At 41.6% G+C, this 27,816-nt stretch overlaps 1 protein-coding gene across 1 annotated transcript in view; it reads left to right on the forward strand.

The window, feature by feature from the left end:
* ABLIM2 (actin binding LIM protein family member 2) overlaps positions 1-27,816 on the forward strand; it is a 135,137-nt gene that overhangs the window by 19,506 nt on the left and 87,815 nt on the right. The window contains exons 4-5 of the mRNA XM_035898651.1: positions 9,645-9,849; positions 24,794-24,977. Coding sequence (XP_035754544.1) covers positions 9,645-9,849; positions 24,794-24,977 — 389 coding nt within the window. The remainder of the gene's footprint in view (positions 1-9,644; positions 9,850-24,793; positions 24,978-27,816) is intronic.

The following is a 27,816-nucleotide window of genomic DNA, read 5'->3' on the forward strand; positions in this document are numbered from 1 at the left end:
GATGCTTTTTTGAAGCATTGATGCTTTTGGTTTAAAAAAAAAAAATAATAAAGGGACTCCACCCCTTCCTTGTATAATGTTTATAAGAATTCATCCACTGTGAGCTGGTAAGAGCTTAAAAAAATTCCTAAGAGTTTCACTAAGCCATAAAATTTGCACTTTATTCTAAACAAATAAGACCTTTCTTTTTCAAAGAAAGAAAAAAAAAAAAAGAAGCAGTATTTCAACTTCTAAAGAACTGTTTGGGGTTTGATGGGGATTGGAAGGTATTGCACTTTCTGCAAAATGAGTCAGCATCAACTGTTGAAGTTGATGGAGACTCAGCCTTCACCATGCATGCAGGTTGGGTCAGTTCAGTAGATTTTAATATGATTCAGTGCAAAAGATTCTTCAACCTGCGTAGCAGAGTAAACTTGCTGTGCTTTTTGTGCACGGTGCTACACAAGCTGTGAGGCTTTCACAGCCCTCCCTCGGCAGCATCAGAAGCTGCGGAGATCTGTTTTCGCATTTACACCCCCTGATGGGCTTCTCTTTGTCAAAAGAGAGAAAAAGCTGATTCTTTGGTGCTTTGTAACCAAGTAGGCAGTGACTGGATAAAAGACGGTGAGCAAGGGAGGGGGGAGAGCGTTCTGGCTTCTGTGAAGCCTGCAGAGAAAAAAATAATCTGCACTGTGAAAAAGGGAGGTGAAATCCTGTTCCTATTGCAGCACTTTACTCCAGGTCTACCCAAGCCATCAGTCCCGTTTCCAATGCAAAAGCCATATTACTACCGTCATACAAATTTAGTCCAAAGCAATTAAGAGCTGCAGATTTTAATCCTCGTGGAGTATTCACATGATAACTGGGCAAGCAAGTATTGATTTAAATAGCTCAACACATCGCTGTTATTCCAGTGCTATGCAGTCCAACTCTATATGAGAAATCAGGGGAGAGATTTTTGGCTGCCAGGTATCTCACTGACCACCTGCTGGAGAGAGACGTGCTTACAGCATCTCCTTCCAAAATCAGTGCCCTGCCCTCCTGTGCCAGGGGGAAGGGCCCGCCTGGATCAGGGCATGGCTAGAGGGGTTTCCCAGCTACCTCAGCCCGTGTTTTTAATTCGTGGCCAGGCGGCTTGCAGTTTTCCCTTCTCTAAGCCTTGTTTCCCCAGGTGCCCAGCACCACCCTGCAGTGGCTATGGGAGGTGGCATCACGCAATGCAAAGACAGCCAGCACTGGCACGTCCTGCCCTCGGTCCCTCCGGGACCCTGCCAGCGGTGGCCCACCCCGTGGACGTGACAACATCTAGGCTTCTGCAGGACACTATTTTTACACGGAGCTCCACACCGCACCGCTGAGCCCCTCGCCGCCGGCCGGCCACGCAGCACCGGCGCTTCTGGTGGCATTTCCCCTCTGGAAGGGAATTAATGCGGGAATGCCGGAAGATACAGGTACAGTGTGATGACTCCATCGTTTGAGTTTTGGAGAGCGGTAACAAAACCACTGAAACTGTCATGAGAATAATTATTCTGTGTTTACATGGAAATGCAGCAGAGTGGTGGGAGATGGTTAAACATTGATTTTTGAGTTATGCTTCACAATCTTTTAATTATATGAATCATGATTTGGAAATTATAATGATGGTGACACTTGGCTGACAACTCAGTTTGAAAAATTCCCTATTTTTATTTAAATTTAAATTACTTTAGAGTTTATATTAGCTTGTAATGAAAAAAAAAATGCCCATTGCTTTGTATAGATATATTGGAGTGCTGTTCCTATCTCCTTTCGCAGTGTAATATTGCTAAACACCCACAAAAGTAGCCTTTACATTGCTGCAATTACAGTTCAGAAGAGATTTTTACTACCAGTCTTTGGATTTGGTAAATATTTTATTGTAATGATGAGGGCAGGAGGTTAGGCTTGTTTATGTGACAGGAATTTTGCATGTGGTGAGATTTGGAGCTCTTGTGTGCTGAGTACTTGTGCTGTGCTGCGTCTGGTGCATGGCTGTATTTGCATTCTCCTGGATAACACCTCTCCCTCCTCTCTGCCCCCCTAAACTCTGTGATTAGCAGTAAAAGCAGAGGTTGCTGCAGTCGTGCTGTCTGCCCACGGTCCTGTATAGGTTTCTGGTTTGATTGTGATCCATAGGAAATGCTGGAAAAGGCGTGCAGTCTTTTTCTCAGTGCCAGTGGAAAGACACTGTACAAGCTGTGGTTTATAAGTAGCAGAAGCAGGTATACATCTCAAAGAGGAATGTGATTCTTGAACCGTGTTACTTTGTATTTTGGGACTATGTTAATGAATTCAATTAAATAGAGACCTATTGACATAAAGATTTATTGAATTTGCTGAATTGCCTGTCTGATGATATAGGAACTAAAGAGGGAAGCAGTAACTGTGCTTTGCTGTAGGAGCCACAGCAGAGGTCTTGGAAAAAGCAGTGAGCGTTTTTAGGGGAGCAGCTTGGATGCTCTCGGTGCAGAAAATCCCCTTTGGGGATGTGTGCGCTGGTATGGGGACAGTTCAGCCCTCTGCATGCCAGCTGGAGGGCTCGAGGGACTACGTGATGTGGACATGCAAGGCAAAACTTCTTCAGCTTTCCCTTTATCCTTGTGATCTTCTCCTTTGTTGTGAGATGTATGGAAGAAAAAGGTATTGTGTTATAATGACAAGGCGCCATAAAGCACGCAAACATGTTTGAAACTGCTTTTAACACAAGATGCTAACTTAACACAAGATGCTAATTGAGAAATATGGTAAAACAGGTTACCACTAGATACTTCACATGCTGTGGCAGAACATCTGTTTCTAACACGTTTGCTGCTCAGACAGGTTTGGTGCCTGTCCATTCGGGCACGTGTGCTCCCTCCTGCCTCCTGGACCACGGGGGTGCATGGCTGGGCAGGGCGGGGGCTAGGGAATCACTCTTCCCTGCTACCGAGCGCGGTTGGAAGGATGGATGGGGAAGGCTTGCTTCACAATCCCCCTTTTTTCTCATCCTTTCGGTGGAAAGGGCCATTGAGGTCTCAGGCCCCTGCAACGCTCCATAAGAAATCACCAGTTCTTAGGAAAAAGAAAAGAAAGCAAAGCCCCTTATCTAAAGTAAATTTATGGCTCCCACCCAAGTAGTTCTCTGAACACTGTACGTATTACCGTATTACTTAGGACGGTGTTACATTATCCTTACCCCCATGCCAGCACTGGAAGAACTCCTAGCCAATGTATTTTACACACAGACACAAGGCAGGGAGGGAGCAGGGGCCAGCTTTAGGCACTTCAAACCAGGAATAATGCTTCACAGGATATTTAGAGGCACTCAAATGCTTGTTTCCTTTGCTTTCATCTGGGTGTTTTTAAATCCAGCCCTGAGTGTTTTGACTGAGGCGACACAAGAAGGGTTTGGCAAAAAAACAACTTGAACTCCAATCTCTAATTCCGGTCAGATGCTGCTGCTCTCATCTGCTTCTCCTTTAATCCTGCTCAGAGAAGATTGCAAATGTAATTCCCCTCGGGGCTGCTGTGAACCACACCCTCCCCAAAGCGCTTCCTACAGCATTTCAGCAATCAATACTTTGTCCTGGGTCTCAAATACTTAGTGAGCACGTGGCACTTGGGTCTCAGATTTGTTTAGTTTGATTTTCAGTCACCACCTCTAGCTATAGAGATGAAAGGTTTCAGCGTCAACACAGAGATAATTTTCTGCTAATTCCTTCATGCAGAATAATATCCGCTATCAGAGCTGTGCATTTTTGGTTCAGAGTTGGAATGTGGCCTGTGTTTTTCTTGAAAAAACTGAATATTTTTATGAACTAAATAGCTAATATTGGTAAATTTAGCTATTAATATCTTTTCGCTCAAACAAAATGTTTCCACCTCATGAAGTGAATGCAATGGGTTGTGAAGAGGGTTGTTCCTGGTGAATTTATAGAGGAGCCATTAGTGCTGATAGTTGCTAAAGAAAATTGATGTCGCTGTCCTGCTGATGGAGGTTTGCTGTTGAAGGCAAATGATGTTATATTTGTATAAGCCTGAAATGAAAGGCTTGCACTTTTTTAACCCAACCTCAAGAACAGGATAAAAAACCCAAAACACAAGAAAAACAGGGGAGGGGACACACACATCCCCACTCTCCCAACCCCTTTGGTTTTCCTTTTACCATTGTCTTTAGGCTCTGGTTCTGCACTATCCATCCAGGAATCTTGGTGAGGAATTAGCACTTTCCCTCGATTGAGAGGTAATTGGGGGGATTACAAAAACTTATTATTTAGGAATAAAATATTTATTCACATAAATGTTGTCTATCCATTCAGATTACACCTTAGTTTACTTCACAGTACTCTCTAAAATGCCCATATGAAATATCACAGAACAAAAAGCGTCTGTCAGCTCTGGGGGCCCCCAGCATAAGACAGACATGGACCTGCTTGAGCAGGTCCAGAGGAGGCCACAAAGGTGATCGGGGGCTGGAGCACCTCCTGTATGAGGATGGGCTGAAGGAGTTGGGGTTGTTCAGCCTGGAGAGGAAAAGACTCCAGGGAGACCTTGGGAGCAGCCTTCCAGTACCTGAAAGGGGCCTACAAGAAAGATGGGGGGGCTCTTGATCAGGGAGTGTAGTGATAGGACAAGGGGTAATGGTTTTAAACTGAAAGAGGGTAGACTTAGATTAGATATAAGGAAGAAAATCTTTCCTGGAACGTGGTGAGGTACTGGAAAAGGTTCCCCAGAGAAGTTGCAGATGCCCCATCCCTGAAGTGTCCAAGGCCAGGTTGGATGGGGCTTTGAGTAACCTGGTCTAGGGGAAGGTGTCCCTGCCCATGGTAGAGGGGGTGGAACTGGATCCCTTCTAGGATTCTGTGATTCTAATATTAAATTGTGTCATTTGGCCCTTTGTCATTTCAGGCTTCTGTAATCACCAAGAGTAGTAAATCTAATAAGCTGGGTTTTTGGAACAGGGTTAGATAATGTGGAGTAAATGGGATATGTGGCCTTTTTTTGTGTCCATATATTGAATAAAGCAGGTCAAAGTCTTTAAGATTTGTATCTGAGGTTTGATCCAAGATTGAATGTATATTCTTAAGCATGAGACTTCTTAGCTTTTCAGTACTTGATTTCTAAGCTCAGTAGTGGCTTCTATGGGTCTTTATGCTAAGTTAAATGAAAAGGCACCAAACTGGAAGAAGCATTAGGACTGTATTGAATTCTGCAGTTTCTGGCCATATGTTTCTTCATCAGGTCTGTCATCTATTGTAAAGATTTTTCTCATTTGGCTACCCGAAGCCTGATAGCAAAGGGGTTTGTCATCCTCTGTGTGTGGACTGGTCCTAGACAGGATCCTGTGCCAAGGGTTTGATTTCCCTCAGCAGTTTCCTTGTAACGGATAGAAGACGATGAGAGCACGGTGACATTTTCTGTCCCAGGCTCTGGAGTGGAGCGTGACCAGGGACTCGCAAATCTTCTCCCTTCTGCCACCACTATCAGCTTGTCTTGTGCTGTTTCCAAAACACTCTTGTCTCAGCCAACTCTCATCCTCAACCCTGGCACCTCATCCTGGTCCCCACTGCTGTTAAATCCTTCTTAGTCTAGCACTGACAAAGGAGCTGTATTTATTCAAAGGGAGATTCTTCTGACCAGATATTGTGGATTTTTGTGGATCCAGTGTACCTTTCACAAAGTCCATCTCTGTCAGGCTTCAGCCTTTCCTCCAAAGTACTTCCAAAAGCAAGGTGCTATGTTTTCTTTTTAACATTGAAAACAGATATATTTTATGTTGTCCTTTTTTTCCACCTTTATAAAAAACTTAAGCAGTTTGTCTGAAGTTTTCCCTAAAGAAATGAGCTCAGGAGCACCAAACATGAAGAATGTTAATATAAACAGTTGAAGTTTGCCAAAGTTCTAAGCACACTGAAAACATCATTTTGCAGTTGCCGTAAGGTTGGTAACAAGTGATACCACTGTCCTCTCTTCCCCACAGTACTTACAGGGAGTGCGTATGTCTCGAGCAAGCAGTATAGAAGTAAATCTGAGGAATATATCTTATTTGGCAATTTGTTTAACAAACAATCGCTAATTCAGTAAGTTTTACTTTATCCAGAACTACAGAATTGTGTGCTGCGTAGCCTGTTGGGGAGAAGTTGAGACACCAGAAATACGTAAGCACTGGACATTCGGCAAGATTATTGGCAGCGGTGTCCCCAGCAGACAGGTCTTGTATGCTGATGAAGTGCCAGGGAAAGTGTATGCTGGTTCCTTTCTTGACAGTTTTTGTCCTTGTCAAAAAGTATGTGCAGTCAGATCTTTTTAGGGTTTAAGAATTGGTGAAGATACCTCTGGTAGAGCAAAATGCAGTCTGGGAAAAGGGGAAGTTTGGAGGATCAGGCATTCATTTGTATTTCTGTTCAGAAAAAAGTCATTTATAGTTAAGAAGGAAATTTCTCATTTCATTAAATTCTGCAGATCAGGGTATAATGCAAGCATTTAGTTTTTAATGAGCTCTTTAGTCAGTTATGAGTAGCCTCAGATCATTACATTCGGTCAGTAATTCACTATTTCGCTCATCAAATATGTCGATTGTATCTTCTGCCACTTCAAAGACTGATTTTGCTACATAAAGGCACAAAAGCAGAATGCTGAAAATTGCCATGTAAATGTATTTCCTTAAAAGTGATTTGAAACATAAGTTAAATTTTTAAGCTAACTAATATAGTTAGTTTGCCAAAAATTGTGTCAGTAGTTACAATTTCAATATAAAGCACACTATATTTTAAAATATTCAATATTAAACTAATATATCATTAATTACATCATTTTGTTGTGCTAGATGAATGAATACGTATTTAAAACTGTCTTCAGAAGCACGGTTTTATAATGAGCCCAAAGGCACTGTATTCCCACTGGGGGGTTGTGTGAAATATTGATTAGCTTAGTTCTGAACTGAGAGGAAAGCAAAATAATTATTCATCTGTCTACCATGCATATTTTAAATATGATTTATGTTACTTCAAGACTAATGGAAGAATTCCAACAGAAATACCACATCTTTTCCTTTTTATTTTATTTTATAGCTGAGTTGGGGTTTTGGTTTTTTTGGTTTTTTTGGTTTTTTTGGTTTTTTTGGGTTTTTTTTTTGTTTTGTTTTGTTTTTTTTTTAAATTCTGAATCTTGATCCAGAGACCTGAAGAGAAGCAAATGCACTAAATGGTCCTGCCCTGTAGCTCTGGATGCTGAGCACCGCATGCAAGGTGGAAAGCAAAACTTCCTGTTCTCCATCACTTTGCAACATCTTTCAGTTTGCAACAGTTTTCACAATTGTTTCACAATTCACAAAACAAATTTGCAACAACTCTCAATTTTCTGCTGCTTTGCAACAAGTGCAGCATTGAACTCCCGGGTGCAAGAAAACAAACAAAAAAAATGAAGTTTTCCTGGAAATGTGACAATATTTTCACTTTAGGGAAAGGGGGTATGTTTGGCTTGGAGGGCTGCCCTTGGGGCTCTCTGGCCGTGCGTCTGGGTCCCTCCAGCGTGTGCTCTGCGCTGCGGCAGGGGTGCTCCTTGGCCAGGTTACTGCCCTGCCCACGGGCCCTCCATGGCACGAGATCGCAGCCATCCATGTGCCTCCGCACCGGCCAGGCACTGCTGCCGCTGGAGAGATGCTGCTCAGAAAGCTGCAGCCATGAGGAGAGTCCAACATGAAAAGAAAGTCAAATGTTTAACTGTTCCAATCCGAATTTTGCATTTCAAATGTAACTTTTTACGCCAAAATGCTCTGGGTGTGGTCAGCTCCCTTTAAGTCAAGTCTTCCATTAATTAAATGCTACAAATTTGGTGCTGCTTAGTAATTTTGGAGAAAGCAAACCTTCTTTATCCATAGTTAAAACTTTTAGCAGCTACTTTACTAAGTAACTTGGGAAAATACTTTGTTTCATTTTCTTACAGGGCTGAATTTTTTTTCAGGGTGGGTAGTTTGTTTTGGGCAGGTTACAATAAAGCTAAATTCTGATGTCAAAAGTTAAGTATTGCAAAGTTCAGAGTTCCCTCTGTTTTCTTTTGGAGGAATAAGGCAGATGTTCATATTCTCTTGGACCGTGTGCATTGCTTGCCCTGTGTAAATTTGGGCATCTGCCTTTCTATAAACTTCTAATTGCCTGTCATGCTGTGTTGGTTTTATTGGAGACGTACTTAATTACAGCCAGGGCTTCAGTAATAGCTCCAGAGTTCATGTTGCCTTGAGCAGGACTTTTTGACAATCCCAGAATGTGCAATTTCAGCAGACAATGCAGAATACTAATGGGTGGTGAAAAATGCTATGGGCAGCTCGGTCCCTTGTATCTCCTTGGGAAAGAACCCCAAACACTTTACTTACAGGAGTAGAAAGTGCCAGTTTGGGCAAAACTTGCAGAGAAACCCCCCCAAAGACTAGGTGGGAGGCTCAGCATCTCACTGAAATACTGACTCCTTAAAGTCAGTGGATGTGGAAAGGCCTTTTAGGCATCACCACAAGGTGCCAGCAGTGGGGATGAGGTGAGAATGGAGGAGGAAGAGCAGCAAGGTCAGATATTAGAGAATAAAAGCTGGGTGATGCTCACTTACTGATTTTGGTATTGTCTGTTATCATATGTGTTCATTGTGACGGTACCATCACTGCCTCTCTATATCATCCTTACCTATGGTGAAGGTATAGGCGTGACTTTTTTTTTTTTTTAATTAAAAACAATTTTGTGGGTTTTTCCCATCTTTTTTTCTTTCAGAAGCCTTTTTTTCTGAAATAGCAACTCTGATATTACAGTAGGAACAGAAACTGCAGATCTCTGCCAATCTGAGTTTAATCTAGCCTCTTATAAATTGATTAATTGTGTTGCAGCAGTCTCAGACAAAAAATTACTTCCCAATTTTTTTTTGAATGCCGATGAAAGAAAAGGGTTACACAGCAGTGGCATTATCCCTCAACACAACTCTTAAGGGAAACACATCTGACTCCCATTTATACTTAGAGCAACCTCTCACAACTCAGTAGTCTATCTTGACTGGTTGGTTGGTAAGTTTATTCTGAAGCTAAAATTTTTAAAAATTCAATCACTTTGAAATAAGCAATCCAACCTTAGAATAAGCATGCTATACTAAAGAAGAAGAATGTCACTGAGTGTGTAATTTACTTAAAATGCTTGATATTTTCCTGTTTTTAGTTCTTCTTCACCTAGGAAAAAAGCCAAGTCTATTGAGCTGTAGTACAGCCCCTTTATAATTAACTGCCTTGATGTTTTCTCTCCAGACTCCTAAGTACACTGAGATAAAAAATTCATGCAAGTACTGTAGCAGAATTGCAAGAATAAGGTCATATCTCACCTGTTCCACATAACACATTGGGATGCCAATTTATATTGTTATTAGCAGCAGCCCAATAAATGCAGTTTCTGATGTACATCACAAGATGGCAGCAAATTTTTAATTCACTTAATGTTTTACTAACCTAGATAAACCTAGTATCTTGAAATTATCGTTTTGAAATGTTTGCAGGTGTGAGCTTTGAAAGTTATGAAATGAGAAGCTTGGCTCAGCTCCTTTAGCAGATCTTTTCTTCTGTGCTGGTCAATACCAGAAGTTAAAACTGGTTTATCTGCTTGGCCTGTTTTGTCCCGGGTATTAATTGTCGTTGTTTGTAGGTATTACAGAAGATGCATCTGATGGCCTTTAAAATGCTCTACTTTTTGTTTTCCCTTGCAGTTTCACAACCCCAGGCTGTGCATAGCCAGCTGGAGAAGCCATCAACTACTGCAATTCTCTGCAATAACTGTGGAAACCCATGTAAAGGAGAAGTTTTGAGAGTTCAGAACAAATATTTCCATATTAAGTGCTTTGTTTGCAAAGGTAAGTGTTCATGATGGCTGCTCCCATGAGTAGGGCATTAGCACTGGCTGTGTGACTTCATGGTCTTGGAAACTTGACAAACATATTTTACAACGCAGTCCATGCCTGAAAGGATTTACTGGAAACTCTGTGACTGCCTACCGTAAGATTATAAACATCCTAAATCCTAAAAGTGATGTATGTTTTGAATGGATATAAACAATTGGAGTTTACTATAGAGTTGGGACCTGAAGAATAACAGGTTGGGAAAACTGGTAGTAAAACACGGTGAGGGTTAGGAGAGAATTAACATTTACGAAGAAATTTGGAGGGTATCCCTCTCCCAGCTTTCTAATGCATGCCATGGGGTGGGCCACGGCCACATCTGTTCAGACTCTCGTGCTGGATGGTGATGTTGGAATCCCAGTGTGACCCTCTGTGCTTTTCCATTTTTTGGGGGGAACTACTTGGTTTGCTCCAGGTTGGTACCTGGCTGTGATCTAATATAGACCCATCGTGAATGGCAGAAGGATGGTCAAGGAAACAAGGAATTAACTGATACAACGCCCCTTCTGTAGATCCTTGGCTGTTTGACAGATTTTCTGGAAGTTGCAAAGATCTGATTTGTTTTAAATGTACAAATGAGTGAATGTTAACTAATGTTTACTGGACAACCTGCTTGCTTCATTATTAAGCAGTGCTTCAAATGACATTTATTAGTCCTTGTAGCACAGCCTGGAAACATGGCATGGCTCTGGTCCCAGCTGTGTTAATGTGACTATTTCCATTTCTGTTTAGAGGAAACTATCAGAAGGAAAACTGTCGTTATCTGTCAGCTACACTGATATTTTTATAAATCCTGTGGGATTAAGTATTCAGATTCAATACCTGAGTCAATCTCTAATGAGTTAGGTAGCCAGGGTTAAATGTTCAGCTCAATAATTGTGTTCTTTGCAAAATTACACAGCAAGAGAAATATGCATAGTGCACTATCATGAATATTAAAAATATTTTGGTCACCTATTCAGAACCAGAATGGTATATAAGGCAGAACACAGCCCATACATACATCTTTCAAACTCTTTTAAAGTCACCTGTTCTTATGGCAAATTTTATTATCAAATCAGTTTTTCAGACATAACTCAGAGCGAGCGCGGTTGATTTGTTATTCGAGAGTCTTGTCTCCTGCATGACATCTCAGTATGTGCTCCATATAATTATCTTGGTGAAATCCAAGCCCCCTTTTAGACAGATGTGCTATGAGAAAACATTGACAAGTCCTGTGGAAGGAACGAGACACAATTATGCATCCACGTTTTCATTTCATAGAGCATCTCCTTTTAGAGGTTGCCAGGTCATCCACAAATGCAGCAAGGGGATTCTGAAACTATGCACTGATCTCAAATTTAGGCAGTGTGGAGGCTTTTTTTCCCATGTACCTTCATGCAGAAGATGATGATGAATGTACTGTAGAAGCTGTATTACTCCTACCTGTCTGTAAGAGATAAGGAGTTCGTTCACTTCAGGCAAATCTTGGATAAAATGAGTAAAAAAATCCCTCTGTTAACACGGCAGAAGCAGGGTGGCATCTGTCAGCCACCCATCAGACTCAGCTGGCATGGGAGGTAGTGTCAGGGACGCGTGGTTAAACTGCTGCTTGGTGTCAGGGCTCTTGGAGAACTTCTATTCCTCCTCACTAATCATTTTGTGAAGTGCTAAGTTTGCACACATGGTTGGGGTTTTTTTTTTCCCCTCATTATTTAAATGCCATAATTCCTTTTATCACTTTTCATGGGTTTCTGTCATTTTACTGGCATCCTTCTGGTATCTGTTTTTGTTTTGTTTCTGGGTTTTCTTTGTTACTTAAGAAGCATAAGTTGCTTTCTAGTGTGGATTTACCACGTTGTTATGTGAGAAGAGCTTAGGAATAGAACTGAGCACTGAACATACATTTCCCTAGCTAACAGAAAGGGGGGAAAAAAAAATCAGGTTAGGCAAATGTAATTTGGATTTTTAATCATATGCTCAAATCAAAGGATGAAAAAATATAGTTAATGTGTTAGGATTTAGGAAAAAAAATGGTATTCAGTTCTCCTGGTCAGTTGACCACTGACCTCTTTTCAGCCTTGGAGGAGACGCTCGTGTCATGCCCCCTTTTCTCAACCCCTTTTCTTGTCATGCTGCTGGGCTGTTGTGCATGGGCAGGGTGACAGTCCTGGGAATATAGTTACCTTATGGCTGACTCCACCCTGCGGTGCATTTATTTTGCCAGTACTTAGCAATGCAGTTTTGCCCCTCTCGCCTCATCCGCCAAAGATAGCACCTTGAAAGAGGCAGCGTGTCCAGTGGCCGGCGCAGCTGCAAGGACAGTCCCGGGACAGATAATCCCACGTGTGGGCCGGCTGCATCGCCCTGCTAAGCTGCCTGCCTGCCTAGGCTGATGCCTCTGTGTTAAACCACCTCATAGCCTTCATCAGAAAACCTTAGATATTTCTAGAACTGCAGAAAATTATGTTCCTTCTCACAGTATTTACAGATGTGTGATGGTGGAGACCACACGCTGACAAAGAGCCCATGAAGAAGGACAAATGACCATGTCTTGAGAGGGTGTCTGGAGCTATTTGAGGTCTGTTGAGTGACTTGGTCAGTGACAGATGATATGACACTGGAAGAAGTCACAGTTACCTTTTTGAATACATGTGAAATGTGAATAAATTTCTTTGATAGCGTTGGGTAAATTATGAGGTTTCAGGGGGGCAGAGCTGTTTAACCATTTCATTTTTTTTTTTAGTGTAGAAAGATAGTTTTGTGTATTGCCATACTGCCGTCTGGTTATTCTTATGGGGACTGTGAGTTTCAGAATGGTAACAGCATGTATGTAGCTGCTTTTAGTATTTAAATTGAATTATATAACCAAGGAAAGTTAGCGTAAGGTCACTCATTCCCATCCAGTTCTCCTTATGTTCCCCAGATAGTGATTCTAAAGGATTCTAAGAAAAGTTTTTAAAATCTCATAATTCTTATTATTCAAGATTAAGATACACATTCAGATTAAAAATTTTAATAGCAATACTGTGAACATTGGCTAGTTTTGCTCAGTATCAAAGTTTAATAGGACTTATGGAGATAAATAGGCATTATAAATACAGTTTATACTTGTATCTATTCATTTATATTATTTTTTATTAAAGTGCAGATCTAATCTGCTAGGAAAAGGCTGTAAGGAACATGCCATCTAGTCTCACTTCAAATTTTAACTCAGTCTTTACCTTAAAATATCTCCCGTTTTAATCTGGTTTAATAAAAATGCAGTTGTAATAGAAGTAGATGCCTTTGAAACAATAAGGCAAACATTTTATTCATTAGACTTCAAGGGCTTCGGTTCCCACATTTGCAAATTCTCTTCTTATTTCTTACTGCTGTAATGAAAGCACGAAGGAAAATAACAAAGGGTGATAAAATATGGATGAGTCAGGCTATCGAATTAAAACCAGTTGTGTTGTCTGGTTCATTCCAAGGCTGGCTGTCAGGTCAGGACTGCTTCTTATATGGGGCATGGTATTAGGCCACTACTCACTTGGAGTTCAATTACAAGGGCCTAATTCAGTGAGACGGTAGAGACACAGACTAATGTAGAATTGTAGATATGAGCGATGTAGGTGCTGCAACTGTATTATCCTGGAGAGCCTCTTTGATCTTTCATAAAGACAGAAATTACATTGGTTTAGGAGTGTTTGTCAAGTATTTCTTTTTCTGTGATGTAATCGCATCCCGACATTTCCAAAATAGCAGTAACCTATGTCAAATACAGTAGTTAGGAAATATTGGAAGCGTGAATCAAAGCCTAATGTTTCTAGGGGGTCTGGATATTTTGATTACTATAGCTTTATATAAATGAGAAGATAAAGTTTGCAGTATTTTATATAGTCACTCTAGCAGACCAAATAATGGACAATCCATAGCATGTTTGCAAATCTATTTGTGTTCAAAAGTCCTGCAGCCTTTTTTTTTTTGCATGGAAAAATCCATGCAATCCTGCAAAGAGCTGTTCTTTGTACAAGACTAGTCATATGTGAGAAGAACCGTAACTCATATCTTTGTCCTTTACTGGTTTGATGAAATGAAGTAAGCTTGCAGTCCAACCCACAGATGTAAAAACAAGACCATTGTGCTACAGCAGCTTTGCTGCCTATGTGCCTGTCTTGGTTTACCCCAGTCAAAATTCCCTGGATTGCTGTCTTGCTATGGATGCAACACATGCAGTCTTCCTTGCTGACATGGCTAGCAGTTCCAAGTGGGTTTTTTTTTCCCCTCATGAATTTTCCTCTATTTGTTTAATTAACCCACTAGACCATACCACATCCTCAGCTAGAGTTGGGTATATGTTTCTGTGGGCCAGCAGTTCTGATTCTTGTGGCACTACAGTTTCCTGGGAATTGTGAAAAAGCCCTGGGCTGGACATATCACTTTTATATCATTTTTCAGTACAACATACAGCACAACCCAGAGTTATATCATTTATTGTGAAGCCATGTTAACAGGAAGGGCTAGCACAGAATATTCAGTGAAAAGGTTAAAAAAAACACGTAACTTGGTAATAGGAGTGATTTGTTTGTTAGATCGAAAGCATCTGCTAGGATATAAATATGTTAAAAGCTACGCTGTGTGATCCGAGTGACTCGCGTTTGAACATAGCTGTGGGGTTTCACATTTCGGAATGGGAGTCGTTTACGGGAAGCTCACTAGTAAGATTCCTGAGTCCCAGCTTTTGGCCAGGCGGTCGGGGTTGATGGCACGTGTGGTATCTTAGGCACTGGGGATGCAGCGCAGGGGCTCTTGTTCATCAGGTGCTCTCAGCAACGTTCCCGTCGCTTCCCAAGTACTTCAGGACTTTGCAGTCCCAGATCATATTAACTTGGTATAATAGGAAAAACTGTGCTTTCGATGCAGTACTCGGAGTCTGGCTTGGACGATATGGTGGGTTTGGGGCTGACTTACCACTGTCACATTAGCTTCATATTTTATTTCATTGAAATAATGATAATAATAATGACAATTATAATCACTTCTGCCTGTGCAATGCAGCGGCCGATGGCTCTGTGTTGTGGATTTGAGGTTTTTAAACTTAAACTATAAAAATCATTGATCACTAACTTTCTAAAAGCAACTCAATAATTAAAGTGTGGAAAAAAAATTCATCAGTGAGCTGTCACAGTCACGAAGTAATTGTTCATTTTTCTGATCATATCCTTATTAGTTGCAACCTTTCTTTGGATTCATGAAGAACTTTCTGTAACCCCTCGTGAATTTTTTTAAGAGTATCTTTCACGAATTTACATAATATTAGTAAAATGTGGGAAAGGGACAGGGGAGAAATCGCAGTTAAGAGTATTGGTAAAGGAGTATCTTCCTAAAGTTTCAATAAAGATTATCTATCTGTCCACCACAGGAAGCCAAGCTTCTGTTATTTCTGGTTTCCAATTTGATTTATCTCATTGAAAGACATGAAGTTTCTGGGGTTTTAGGTGTTTAGGGCATAGTAAAGCTATAGGTGCTTACTCTAGTCTTTATACCCAGGATTTTACATAGTACCCCTGCTTTACTTCCTTACTAATAGACAAGTACAGTTTTCTTTCATCTTTTCATTGCCTTGCTTTTCTCCCTGTTTATATTGTTCTAGTCCAAAGACTGAGAAGGTATGCTAGAAAGTTAAGAGCTCATCAAAAGCACGGGTAGGATTTTCAAAGAAGCAATTGCTGAAATGTCTGGGGATGATCCCAGCTACAGATACGGCCACATGCAGAAGATGTTTGCATTGCAGAGGGCTGGTTCCTCACTGGGAAGAGCCACCTGGGAGAGGTGCTTAACAGTGCTGGGAATGTTGAGGTAGATTTAGGCAAAGACACCAAATAAATGGAGAGTAGTAAAACTGCCCCTGGTTGAAATTAAAGTAGAATCAGGACAAAACCGAATACATTTTCAAATTATCCCTGATGTTCGTTAGATAAAGTTTTGGATGGAAACATAAGCTTTGCAGGCAGTAAAGTTATTATTCAGATAAGGCAGTTTTAAGCATACATCATTTCAGCCCACATTAGAGGTAGCGTCACCCCCGTGAAGAGCCTGTAATTCTTTGGAATTACTCAAGTTCTCTTCTTAGGGTAAACTTTTTCCCCACGCAAAAAATGTCAGTGCAAGAATGCCTTTCTGCAGAGGGACTGTCTGTCTGTGTTGGGCTCTTTCACGTGGGGGTACAGCAGGGATACTGCCAGCACGCTGGAGTAGTTACTAGCTGTTTCGACATGCTAAGGTGCTGTGAAGCCTACATGGAGACCCAGAGAGAGCTGGTGCATAAAATTCATCACTGCCACAGTGGTGTTATTCCACCTCCCACGAGACCATCTGCCGTATCTGTGCATAGTCGGAGCAAGCACTTAATTTGCAAACCTGTAACTGGCACCCAGAGCATCATTATGAAAAATCAGAAAATATTTAAGGTTCTTGCTTTACGTGTTTTTCCAAAAAAGAAAAAAAAAAGCTAACTGTTTCAATTAGTCTGGCAAATGACAGCAGTATTTTATCATAAACGCTTAAGGTGCTGTTAGGTTGAAAATGGATTAAAGCACTTTACTGTGTTAAATCTCTTTAGCATGCATGTGAATTTTAAATAACCAGATTGATTCCTTAAAATAATAAATCAATATAAATGAGGCAACTTTTCCAGTTTTGCTGGGGTTGTTTCGGTAGCTTGGAACAGCCACATACATAGTGCTGTGAGGATCTTAACGCTCTAGGAGAGCTTTTATAGGGGAGTAACACTGTCTTTAAGGTACTGGGATATTCTGCTTTCCAGAAGGGAAATGGAAAATGGAAATGCACCTTCTAATGCAAAAAATTACTCTATGTGTAGTTCCCATAAATTACAGGAGTCAAGTTATACAGTGCATAGGAAATTCCCCAAACTCTCCTTCACTTTAACTAGTACACCTGCATCGTTAATGTTTTGTCAGTCTCAGAAGAGCATTCTGAATCTCATAAGGGTTTTCCTGCACTGAAGTGTGTACTCCACAAATGAATTTATGGGTGTCATGGCCAGTCTAGCCTGAGAGCTTGTGTAGATGTGCTGTGTACTGTATCCTGTATAGCTTCATCAATGCTACACATGCATGGTGAATTGTTGTAAGATGGGTAAGATATAGCCCACCATTCTCTTGGTCTTACCCACTCCAGTAAATTGTTCTGGTTTTTCTCTGGCAGAACTGTCTGCCTTCCTGCTGTTCCTGGCTGGGAGCTGGGGAAGGGGCCAGCAGGTCTGCCCCAGCCTTTCCCGTGCTGCCTACTGCTTTTGTTTGCCCTGGATGGTAACAAAGTGAGGTGAGATTCCAGACCTTGGGATTGCAGACAGTATTTCAGATATTATAGCTAAAATGCTGCTGGTGACTGACAGGCTTGAGTATTCTTGATTTCACGGACATCTGCTTGGAAAGACTTAGATATGGCCGCTCCTGCCTAGGAAGAGCGATTGGATTATATGGATGAGATACCATCACGTGGTTCCTTTTGTCTCGCTGCTGCCTCACCTATAGACAGAAGTTTCAGGTGTGAATTGACCAAGAGGGCAAGTGAGATGATGTTCCCATGCAGACTTTGCATGGCCAGCAAACTTCCAGCTGGGGAAGACTTCCCCAAAACCTTTGTTAAGCGCTTACCTGGACTCATCCACGCCAGACCATGCAACAGAAATACTATTGCAGTCACAGTTATCTTCTGGAAGCAGGCTTAGACTGCTTCAAATTAATTGCGGTTCAGTTTGAAGTTAAGTCAAAGCCGTAGCAGTGGAAGTTTGCCAGGTGGCTGCTAGTGATTCTCACAGGCATAGTGGCCAGGAGAAATGTTCCAGATATAATCATGGGCTTTTAGAGAATGGGCTCCCAGACTGCATCAACAGTATATGAGGATGTGCAGTTGAGCTGCCAAAAAGAGAATTATGTCAGCAGCGTACTACATGTCATTTTTGGGATCTTAGCCACCAGCATCCATCTCGGGGATGGAGGAAAATGCTAGAAATGGACATAAAGCCACAGTGCTGAGGAAGAAAACTTTTATTTAGCTCTGAGCAAGCAGAGATCTTTTTCTTGTTTTCTCTGTTACGATGGGTCTTTGTCCCTTCTTTTATTTTCAGGGTCCCTGCCTCTCTCTCTCCTGTGTTGGTTTCACACCTGGTTGCTTATATCAGGCATCAAATGGGAGAAAAAAAAAATAGCCTTCATACATGCAGTTGCCTGCAAGCAAACCCTGGCAGGGTGAAAGCAGAATGGCACTGTTTGGATGACAAGAAGACCGGTGCATTCTACTGTTGCAGGCTGCTGTAGTGTACGGCAGCACAGCGAGCGTAGCATCCTCCGAGCCTCTCAGGATACAGCTGATTTTCAGGCCCAGCACACAGCCAGAAAATTAATCTACTTTCAGTGGGCTCATTTGCCAGCAAGGAAAATAGAGATGCATTTTATATTCATACAGTGCAAATGGAATACTGATGACATACAATAGCAGGATAGCAACGTGTTTAAAGTGCATTAATTAATTCCTATTGCTGCTATTTATTTTTATAGGCTGTAGGCAATAAAGAATTATGGAGTTAGATTGACTGTGAAATCACACAGCATGAATGACAGTGCTCCAAGTGCTGTTACAGACACCGGGCTGGGGAAAAAGTAGCCTGTTTCTAAGCAAGTAGAGGAACCCCCCAGATCTATGTGAAGTATTTTGGTGTCAGGAAACTGCAAGCCATCTTAATGAGTGGAATTACTGAGCTGTGACAGAAGCCATCCTGAGGTACCCTCCTCAGAAATGGTGTGGGTGTCTATCTCAAATCCCATAGCACATCCGGGTACTGGCTTGCTGCCAAATACCGTAAGAGGAGACAAGCACTTACTTACTCGCTACTTTAAAATTACTCCTGAAGCTCGTAACTGTTGAGGATAGGGCATTGCCTTGGTATGCAGGGTAATACCAAGACAAGCAGCTGAGTTACTCAGTGTTAGTCTCTTCATTATCATAAGTGCTATGTTTGCAGTGCTTTTCTTGTTTCGCCAAGATGAACTTCAGTAATGGTTGGAAACTGTTTCTAGGTTTTAAATAACCCTACCTCCAGTTACTCATTTTGGATGACAAGTGTTGGGTAGGAGTGGATCGGTGGCACAATGCTGATTTCCTGTCCTAGGAGAGTAAGTAAGATCTGGTAGTTCCCTTCAGCCGTGCTCTCTTCCCTAGACTTCCTCCAGCTTTCCTTTCCCTGATGCCTTGTCTTTGCAGTGTTCAGGAGCATCTCAGCCAGGCAGCGTCTCTGTCCGTGTAAGCAGCGGGCAAGGGGCACAGTATCGCACCCCAGGGATGGCTAATGGGTCTGTTTTCAGAGCTACTCTTCCCAGCTTTAAATTTAATATCCAAGCCAGTATTTAAGCGGAATCCCTATGTTCTCCCCTGGTCAGCTGAGTGTCGAGTTAAATCCTATCAGATGGTTCAAAGACTGCAGGAATACACAAGGGTTTGTGACTCAAGTGGTGGCTGGTGGAGCATAGCTGGTGATGGAGGTGGAACATAGCTGGTGATGGAGTGATGTGTGAAGAGCAGGGGAGGAGGATCTGGATTTTTGGAAAAGCTGTGACTTCCCCCAGCCTGCAGAGTTGGTGGGTAAGAGGAGGGATGCCCTCCTGTGCCCAGGATTCTCTCACGAGCTAGACTTTTCTTCATTCATGAATAAGTATAAAGACTTTGCAGAGGGTAGCACCTCTGTGAACTGTCACATACATGGTCTCTATTATGGGCATATGCCAAAACAATGGAAAGAAAGGGCCAAAAGCCCACCCTGCTCAGTTTTCTGTGCCAAAAAAAAATGCATTAATGGACACTCTGTCTTAGGAGTTTTGCTTATAGCTAACCAGTTTGGAGGGAACTCGACAAGAACTAATGACCACTGACAAGAATTGAGATAAAGGGGCCAAATGTGGCATCAAGGGCTGATACAAAAGACTTTTGAAACTTCTTGGAATGCTAAACCAATAAAAACCTGTATCACTGATACAGGTAAAAACTTGTGTGATGGCTAAGCCTGTTTGAAATCTTTTCATGCTAGCTTTTTTCTCTGACAAAATATTTTACAGTGTACCTAACGTTACTGCATGAAAAGCCTTTGTTTTTATTTAAAAGCTGTAATGAAAAAAACATTTTCTTTAGTGTGGCACATGTAAGATTGCTTCAGCTAAAATCTTCACAAGTTATGTTTTTAGTGACAGCAGCTGACTTTTAAAAAGAAATATTCAAGAAAATTACAGTCCTCTGCCATAAGTATATTCTTGCACTAAACTGAATCGGTAGTCGTACTGACGTACGTCAGGAGATTTAATAGCCTTGCTGAGCGGAAGAGGTTATCAAATCTCCAAAGAAGAATTAGCATGTTGGCCGCTAGTCTCAATTCAATTTGTTAAGTATCTAATTGGTTCCAAATAAATTTATATTATAACCTATTTACATGTCAGTGTATTTCTACTACTGTATTACACAGAAAGTAATACTGTCAGTGAAAAAGAGTGAGCTTCTTTCTTTATTTCCCATGCATTTTCCACTGTAACTGTAGAATTCAAGGACTTGAAATTTTGTGCAGTATCAGGGAACAGCAGAATAAAACTGTTAGGTATTTGTTATAATGTAATGTTTACCAAGTGCTGATTTTATGGAGGAAGACAGAGGCAGCTGCTTAATTAAGTAAGAAGCATTAAATGGAAGAACTGTATTTCAAATGTTGATGTTTATATCTTATGGATGGTATTGTGTTTAAGGTATTCAAACCTGAAGAAATTTAAAAGAAAACCCAATTTTTTTCTCATTTGATCCAAGCTTGTTTCACATTTGATACTTTTTATGGTTTTGTGATCTCTCTGTCATTATCCTTTAAAAGATAGTCTCTTTAAGTTAATATTCTAACCATATCTCATAATCCCTTTTTAATATTTTTCTTTATTACTGGGATGCTGTTCCACAATCTCTTTCCTGTGATCATTAGAAAGGCTTGTATTAATTTGCAGTCTCTATTTATTCATGGCCAAGGTTTCCTCACTTGTTCTTTTGACAACATTCTCATTGGGTTTAAATAGCTCTCCATCTTTTCTTTAACTCACTCTTTTAGAACCTCAGTTGTATATTGAGATATTAGTCATTTCCTAGGTTTTGGGGGGTTTTTTTGCTATATTAAACAAGCCAAGCTCCGCTTGTCTCTTAAAATAGGCTTTTATTCTTTATGTCATCCCAATAGCCCTGCTCTGCTGTGAATCTGTCTTTCATGAAAATAACTGAGCACGATCTCCCCTGTGTGCTCTCGAGGAATGCTGTCTTTAGTGCTAGCTGGCTCTGTGGGACCTGCTTGGCCCAGTGCACCCTTACTCATTACTTCAACTGGTGACTTGTAGTTGCCCTATGATCGCCAATATTTGCAAGTCTGTCTTTCCTTCTGCCACTCATGAGGGAAATTTTTTTGTTGCTCTTGTTCGAATGGAAGATATTTCACCTTGTGCATTTAAAGTAAATCTCTTCTCTGTGTCTCAAGATATCCAGCTCCCCTTCTATCTGGATCCCCCTCTGCACTGACAGGGCTTTGGGTCATTAGTGCAGTTCGTTGCCACGGGTCTGCTTTGTTGTAGCAAGAACATTATTCCTATTGGCATTTCCCATCATCATTAATCAGCTGTACTAATAGCTGTCCCAGAGGCTGTGCTTCCCCCTTCTTCACAAACCACTGTCATCTCTGCCTTGGCCAATTACCTAATTATAATCTTATGCTTTTCACTTTTTCTATTGCTCTAGAGCTACAGGTATGTGAGATTTACAGCACTTGGTTTATCTAGAAAGTCATGTATCTTGAAATAGCTCTGTATTGTGGAGCAAGTGTGTTGGGAAATTGCTTTTCCTTCTCATGGTCCACTCAATTTCTTGTCTGACTGTCACCCTAATGTGGTGTGTAGCAAAAGGCACTAGAAGAACCCGTTACTTAGGCATGGAGTTCACTTGCAGCGTACCTGCTATGCTGCCAGACTGAATCCATTAATGTTCATTGGGAAGTACAGTAACAGGTATTAGCACAGCTTAGGTAGGAGACAACTCTTAATCTTCATTCTGCTGTTCAAATGAACGCGTGCTCTGCTCACACTTGCCTGTGCTTAATGGAGCAATTTCTGTTCCTCTGTATTGAATTCAGCCACTCTTTGTGTACAGGGAGGCTGAAGTGATGGCAATGCAGAGAGGGGCCTGGGTAGATGAAGCCAAGCTCAGCTTTTATTTTGAAGTCCAAATATCTTGTTTATCTGGCTCTCTGCATAAACAGTTTCACTGCAGGGTTTCCTGAGAAGCCAGGATTAAGTGCATTAGAGCAAACTACTTTGGAGTAATACACAACAAGCCATAGTAAATGTAACCTTGGTGACAGCAGAGAGAAAGGCAGATACCTTCAGGGTGAGACAGGGTCCCATCAAACACCAGTGACAGGGCTGTCGCCAGCCCCACCTGCCCCGAACTTCTGCACCGGGAGCAGCAGTGAGACGTGGCCTCCCTTAAGGACCCATGTCAGCAGTAAAAACATAGCTTTGCTTGTGCTTATCACTCATTTTGGCAGGTGATAGTCGTGAGTGCACAGCAGGTAATCTGTGGGTACGCTATCAACTCTTCCTCTCTCCCTTGTTATGGAAGCCCAGCTCCATGTCCCTCTTGGATGGCACAGACCAAAATGCATAGGTCGGTGCCTGCCCTGTAGCTCAAATTGGTTCTTGGTGGCTTTGTTCAGGTGTGCTGCAGTAAGATGTGCCACTTCTGGCATAAAGAACTATTCTGTAGGGACATAACCTCTCCCTGCTCGCTTCAGAAAGCCAATTATATCCTTTACCTTTTTTCTCTTGCGATCCACTCTGCAAGTTTAAACATTGTACGATACAGTTTAGAACTGCTCTAGTGCATCATTAGTATCAGCTCAGCACCATCTTAAATCCATAGTTGATTTGGGCTTCTCTGATGCCAGTACATACCTAAGTGAAATATATAGACTGAAAAAAAACCCTCATAAAATTCAGCAAACCGTGCCATGTTTTTTGTCTGTTCAAAAAGCATGTCCTTAGTAAAAATGAGAGCAAGGGTGAGAAAGAAGAATATTAAAGCAAACGTGTTAAGACTATGAGAAAGCACATAACAATGTATTGCAAGATAAATCATCTAATCCATAGTTCCATAGTTGTTGTCCATGACAAATGCAATGTAATTGGAATGATTTTGACTTACAAGAAAGGTTAATTAACCCGTGGTTCTTCAGTTCTTGGTCATATACTAATACAGTTTCAGCATGATTGTGGTTTTCTGTCACTTAATGGTTGGGGCCATCTCCAGGGACAAAGATCAGGATTTAAATGCCCACTCAGGGTTTAAAGAGGGACTTGAGCCCAGGCCTCCTGTGCTGCGGTCTCTTAACTACTAAGAACGATGATAAAAAAAGGGCAGGTGATTGGATGTGGTTTTGAATGAGTGGTCAGGATCTTCCTTGGGGTTCCTGTGCTGTGAGTATTTGTTATTTTGTGCCTTGAGCATGCCTGCTGGACTCATTTCTCGTAGTTTAGATGCAAGCTGACTGATTCTGGCATTGCAAACAGGCTTTGGTGTGAGCTGGGAGGCTTTATGTTTAAAAACCAAAGTGCTGGTGGACTCTCAAGTACCTAAGCAGAAACAGTCTTGAACTTTAAAAGTTTAGGTACCTCTGCTATTTTGGGACCGAGGCACTGAGCAGCTCTGCAGTGTTTTGTATGTGCGACCCAAATTTGTTAAGCAACATTCCCACTCTTCTGTGTGCTGCATGCGAGGAGCAACGCTGCCGCCGTCGTCTGTTCAGCCTCGTCTGACCGCAAGCACCATTTGCTGCTGGAAGGGCTTCCCTACATGCGCATCCCCGGGAGCAGCAGTACCTAGTAACAAGTGTGATGGTGTGACTTAGAGTGCAGTAGCAGTCAGCACAGCAGCAGCATCACCATTTTGAATTCCAGTTCTCCTTATAAATCAATTCAAGTCTGTTTTCAAAGATCCTGGTCAATATGGATGAGGAGCATCTTCTACATCTTTGTCTACTACTGTATAACTTCAGCCAGACTGTTGTATCTCTCCTTTCTCATCTTGTATGTTCTCAAAATGCCAGCCTAGCTGTGTCCCTGGTGTAATGGAGAAAGCCCCTGAAAAGTCTCACAAGCCTTTGGTTAATCAACTTTAACCTTTTCTTACTGATACAGCTTAAAAAATATAAATTGACAGATAGGATTGAAACCCCTACTTTTTCCAGGAGCAGATGATTCTGGAGATCCCTCCAACTGATGCGTGATGTTTATCAGGCAGACATAAGATCTGACTTAAAAAAAGGATCTTGTAAGCTTGTGGAGGTTTACAGCAGTTGCCATGCGCATCAGACTGTATCTTAGAGGGAGCAGTATTTTAACCACTTTTGTGTCCAGGAGAAATGTCAGACAATTGTAATCTCTCAGGGACATTTCTTTGTAACTCTGGTGCTTTAGATTTTGAAGGTTTTTATCCTTTATATATTTCCTTTAACCTGTTAAATGTGATGGGTGTTGTATATGCTGGCCCCGAACTCAACTCCTAAAGACTTAACTCTGTACTAGCAGCCTCTGCACTGAGATTAATGTTTTTACATGGAACTAAACTATTTGTACCCCAAACTATTAGGGTACAAAATACATAACTGATGTAACATACTGAAAAGTAGTGTTTTTCAGATGCACAACTGTTTTGTGATCATAAGCCCATATACTGAAGTGCTTAAACACTCCACTAGGAGCCATACTGATCATAGGTGAAAAATCAGCATCATCGTAGAGAGCGAGCTTTGCTTTTCCACCCTTCTGAGTCTGCCTTTTCTCTCTTGCAGCTTGTGGATGTGACCTGGCTCAAGGAGGATTTTTTGTGAGACAGGGAGACTACATCTGTACTTTGGACTACCAGAGACTCTATGGCACACGGTGCTTCAGTTGTGATGAATTCATTGAGGGAGAAGTGGTCTCAGCACTGGGCAAAACCTATCACCCAGACTGTTTTGTGTGTGCTGTCTGCAGGTATGTTTTCTACAAGAAGTTGTGTTTCGTTTAAAAACTAGATTATGAAAGATGAATGCCAAGCGTTCGAACTTAATAGTTTGTAGATGGAAAAAAAAAGTTTAGTTTTTTACCATCCACTTCTTAAAAAGTAGCAGAATTAAAAAAGAAAGCAAATTCTGCGTGCCTCTCTGTTTCAAATGCTTTTTGTGTTTAATGGTATCTTATGTGTGAGGTCTCCGAAGTACTTGAGAAACTGCTGCTGCCTCTGCTGCCAGGCCGTTAGCCCAAATGCTGCTTTATTTCTCTGGTGTCTGCTATTCTGTCTTTCGTTGACTGAAGTTACGAAGGATTCAAATGCCAGTGGCTGAGTCTTCAGAGAGCAGAGTGGATACTGTATGAATAGATTTAACCCAAAGTTTCACAGTGCTGCTTCCCAGAAACTCCAATTGTTGTTTAAAATAGGACAGACAGGTCGTTGACTCACAGACACTTATGTGTGTGGATTTCACCAAGCGTCTCCAGCAGCCATGGAGGTGACAAGTGACACGGCACACAAGGTTTCCCCCCACCCCCAGCAGCCTGGTTAGGGTTCAGTGGGGTCATTTCCCACGTGGGTACATGTGATGTTGTGACCCAGCGTTGGTGGGGGATGTTTGCAGGCTCTGCAGTAGAAGCAACTGATGTCCGTTTGACCTGCGTCTTAATCCTCTTCTTGGGAAATAGCACAAACAATTCTGTTGAAGACTTCAGGAAGAAACTTTTAAGTCCACCACGCCTTCAGGAAATGCAGTTATAGCAGTTTGGAGTGAATGGAAATATTACAATATTTTTTCCAGCTAAATTTGAGCCTTTAGAAATACAAGAAAAGTAACCCCATGTTCAAAGGACAAGCACAAACGGGGCTCTGGTGTGCCACATTGTCGATGCTGTACGTGCTGGTGCCACATTCGGGTGACTGCATGGCTGTGTCACTGGGGCCGCCTGCCAGCCGGATCTGCCCAGCTCATAGGGCTGCTGAGCTCAGATGTCATAGAATCATAGAATGCTTTGGGTTGGAAGAGACCTTTAGAGGTCATATAGTCCATTCCTCCTGCCATGGGCAGGGACATCTTTAATGAGATCAGGTTGCTCAGAGCCCCATCCAACCTGGCCTTGAATGTTTCCAGGGATGGGGCCTCCACCACCTCTCTGGGCAACCCGTTCCGGTGTTTCACCACCCTCACTGTAAAGAATTTCTTCCTTATATCCAACCTAAATCTACCCTCCTTTAGTTTAAAACCATTACCCTTTGTCCTGTCACAGCAGGCCTTGCTACAGAGGTTGTCCCCATCTTCTCTATAGGCCCCCTGTCCTCCTGTGCTGATGCAGAAGCAGGACTTCAATTTCCAAAACAGCTGTGTTTTATGGCAGGATATCAATTTAATGTATCAATTGCAGGAATAATTAAATAGCCATGTTAAGGGAAAGACTCTGTGACTGACAAGCCCTTTATTGCATTAAATTCTGTCTGTTCAAGTTTTGCTGTGTTTAATAGGAGATTTTTTTTCCTTTTGGATATTTAAACAAACATGAAGATTAAAGATAATAAAAACCCCTAAAATCTTTTTTTTTTTTTTTTTTTTTTAATAGGAGGAAAAATTATTTAGTTGGCTAATTGTGAATCTCATGAGTTCACTGCTGGCTGCACATGCCCCTGGCCTGCAGCCTGTCAGTCTGTCAGTATTACAGCTCTTCTGCAGATGAACACAGCCAATTCTTGGTACCTTTCTTCTTAGCACTAGTACCTCTCTAAAGTGAGGTACTTCTTCATTTAAGAGAAAACGAAGAACTGATTGATTCCATTTTCCTGCTAAATGTGCTTGTGTCCTCAGTCACCCCATTAGGGTTTAGCATTGAGGCATAAATTATTTACCTGTGTGTTACCTTACTTAGTAGTTTGGTACCTGACTTAGGTCTCACACAGGCCATTGGATGTACTAACCTCTTGCTGTATTTAGTCAGTCCATCAGCTGATAGTTTGGAGCTTGGTGGTACAATTTGTCTTGTTTCCCTGGAAATTCAGAACAATTTTCTGTATGCTTAAGCTACTTATTCTTAGGTACGTAACAATTCAGATGAGCTGAATTGCAGTACAATGAAAATACTCACTAGAACATGCTACAAATACCATGTGTATTGAAGACATGCTAAAGCTTTTAAAAATGAAGTCCCTGAATAGTATTTAATATAAAAAAAAAAAAATTCAGAGATCATAGAATCATAGAATGTTTTGGGTTGGAAGGGACCTCTAGAGGTCATCTAGTTCAACCACCCTGCAATGAGCAGGGACATCTTTAATGAGATCAGGTTGCTCAGAGCCCCGTCCAACCTGGCCTTGAATGTTTCCAGGGATAGGGCCTCCACTACCTCTCTGGGCAACCTGTGCCAGTGTTTCATTGCCCTCATTTTGTATAAGAATGTCTTCCTTATATGTAGTCTAACTCTACCCTGTTTTAGTTTAAAACCATTCCCTAACCTTCTGTATAACTAAATAGTTGGATTAAATGCTCTTTCACTGATGAAGTTTCTAAATGCTGCCATCTAAAACTTCAGTAGAAGGACCCAGTTTTACTTCCCTTGCTTTCCTCAGAAGGACACACAAATTCATGCTGTCTTCATCAGAGCCAGCTAATGCCCTGCTGACGAGCAGGATTCAATTAGTGACTCCCAGGGGGGTTGTAGCGCTGACTTGTGGTGCAGAGCAACAGAAGAATTCTGTCATCTGTTTATAGTAAAAACAGTCGACCAGGTCCTTGACTGCTTTAAATCAGCATTGCTTCAATTATCCCACTCTTTGCAAGCCAGACATAATTTACGT

This window comes from Egretta garzetta, unplaced genomic scaffold (assembly GCF_000687185.1).
Source record: "Egretta garzetta isolate BGI_Z169 unplaced genomic scaffold, ASM68718v1 scaffold107, whole genome shotgun sequence".
Lineage (NCBI taxonomy): Eukaryota > Metazoa > Chordata > Aves > Pelecaniformes > Ardeidae > Egretta > Egretta garzetta.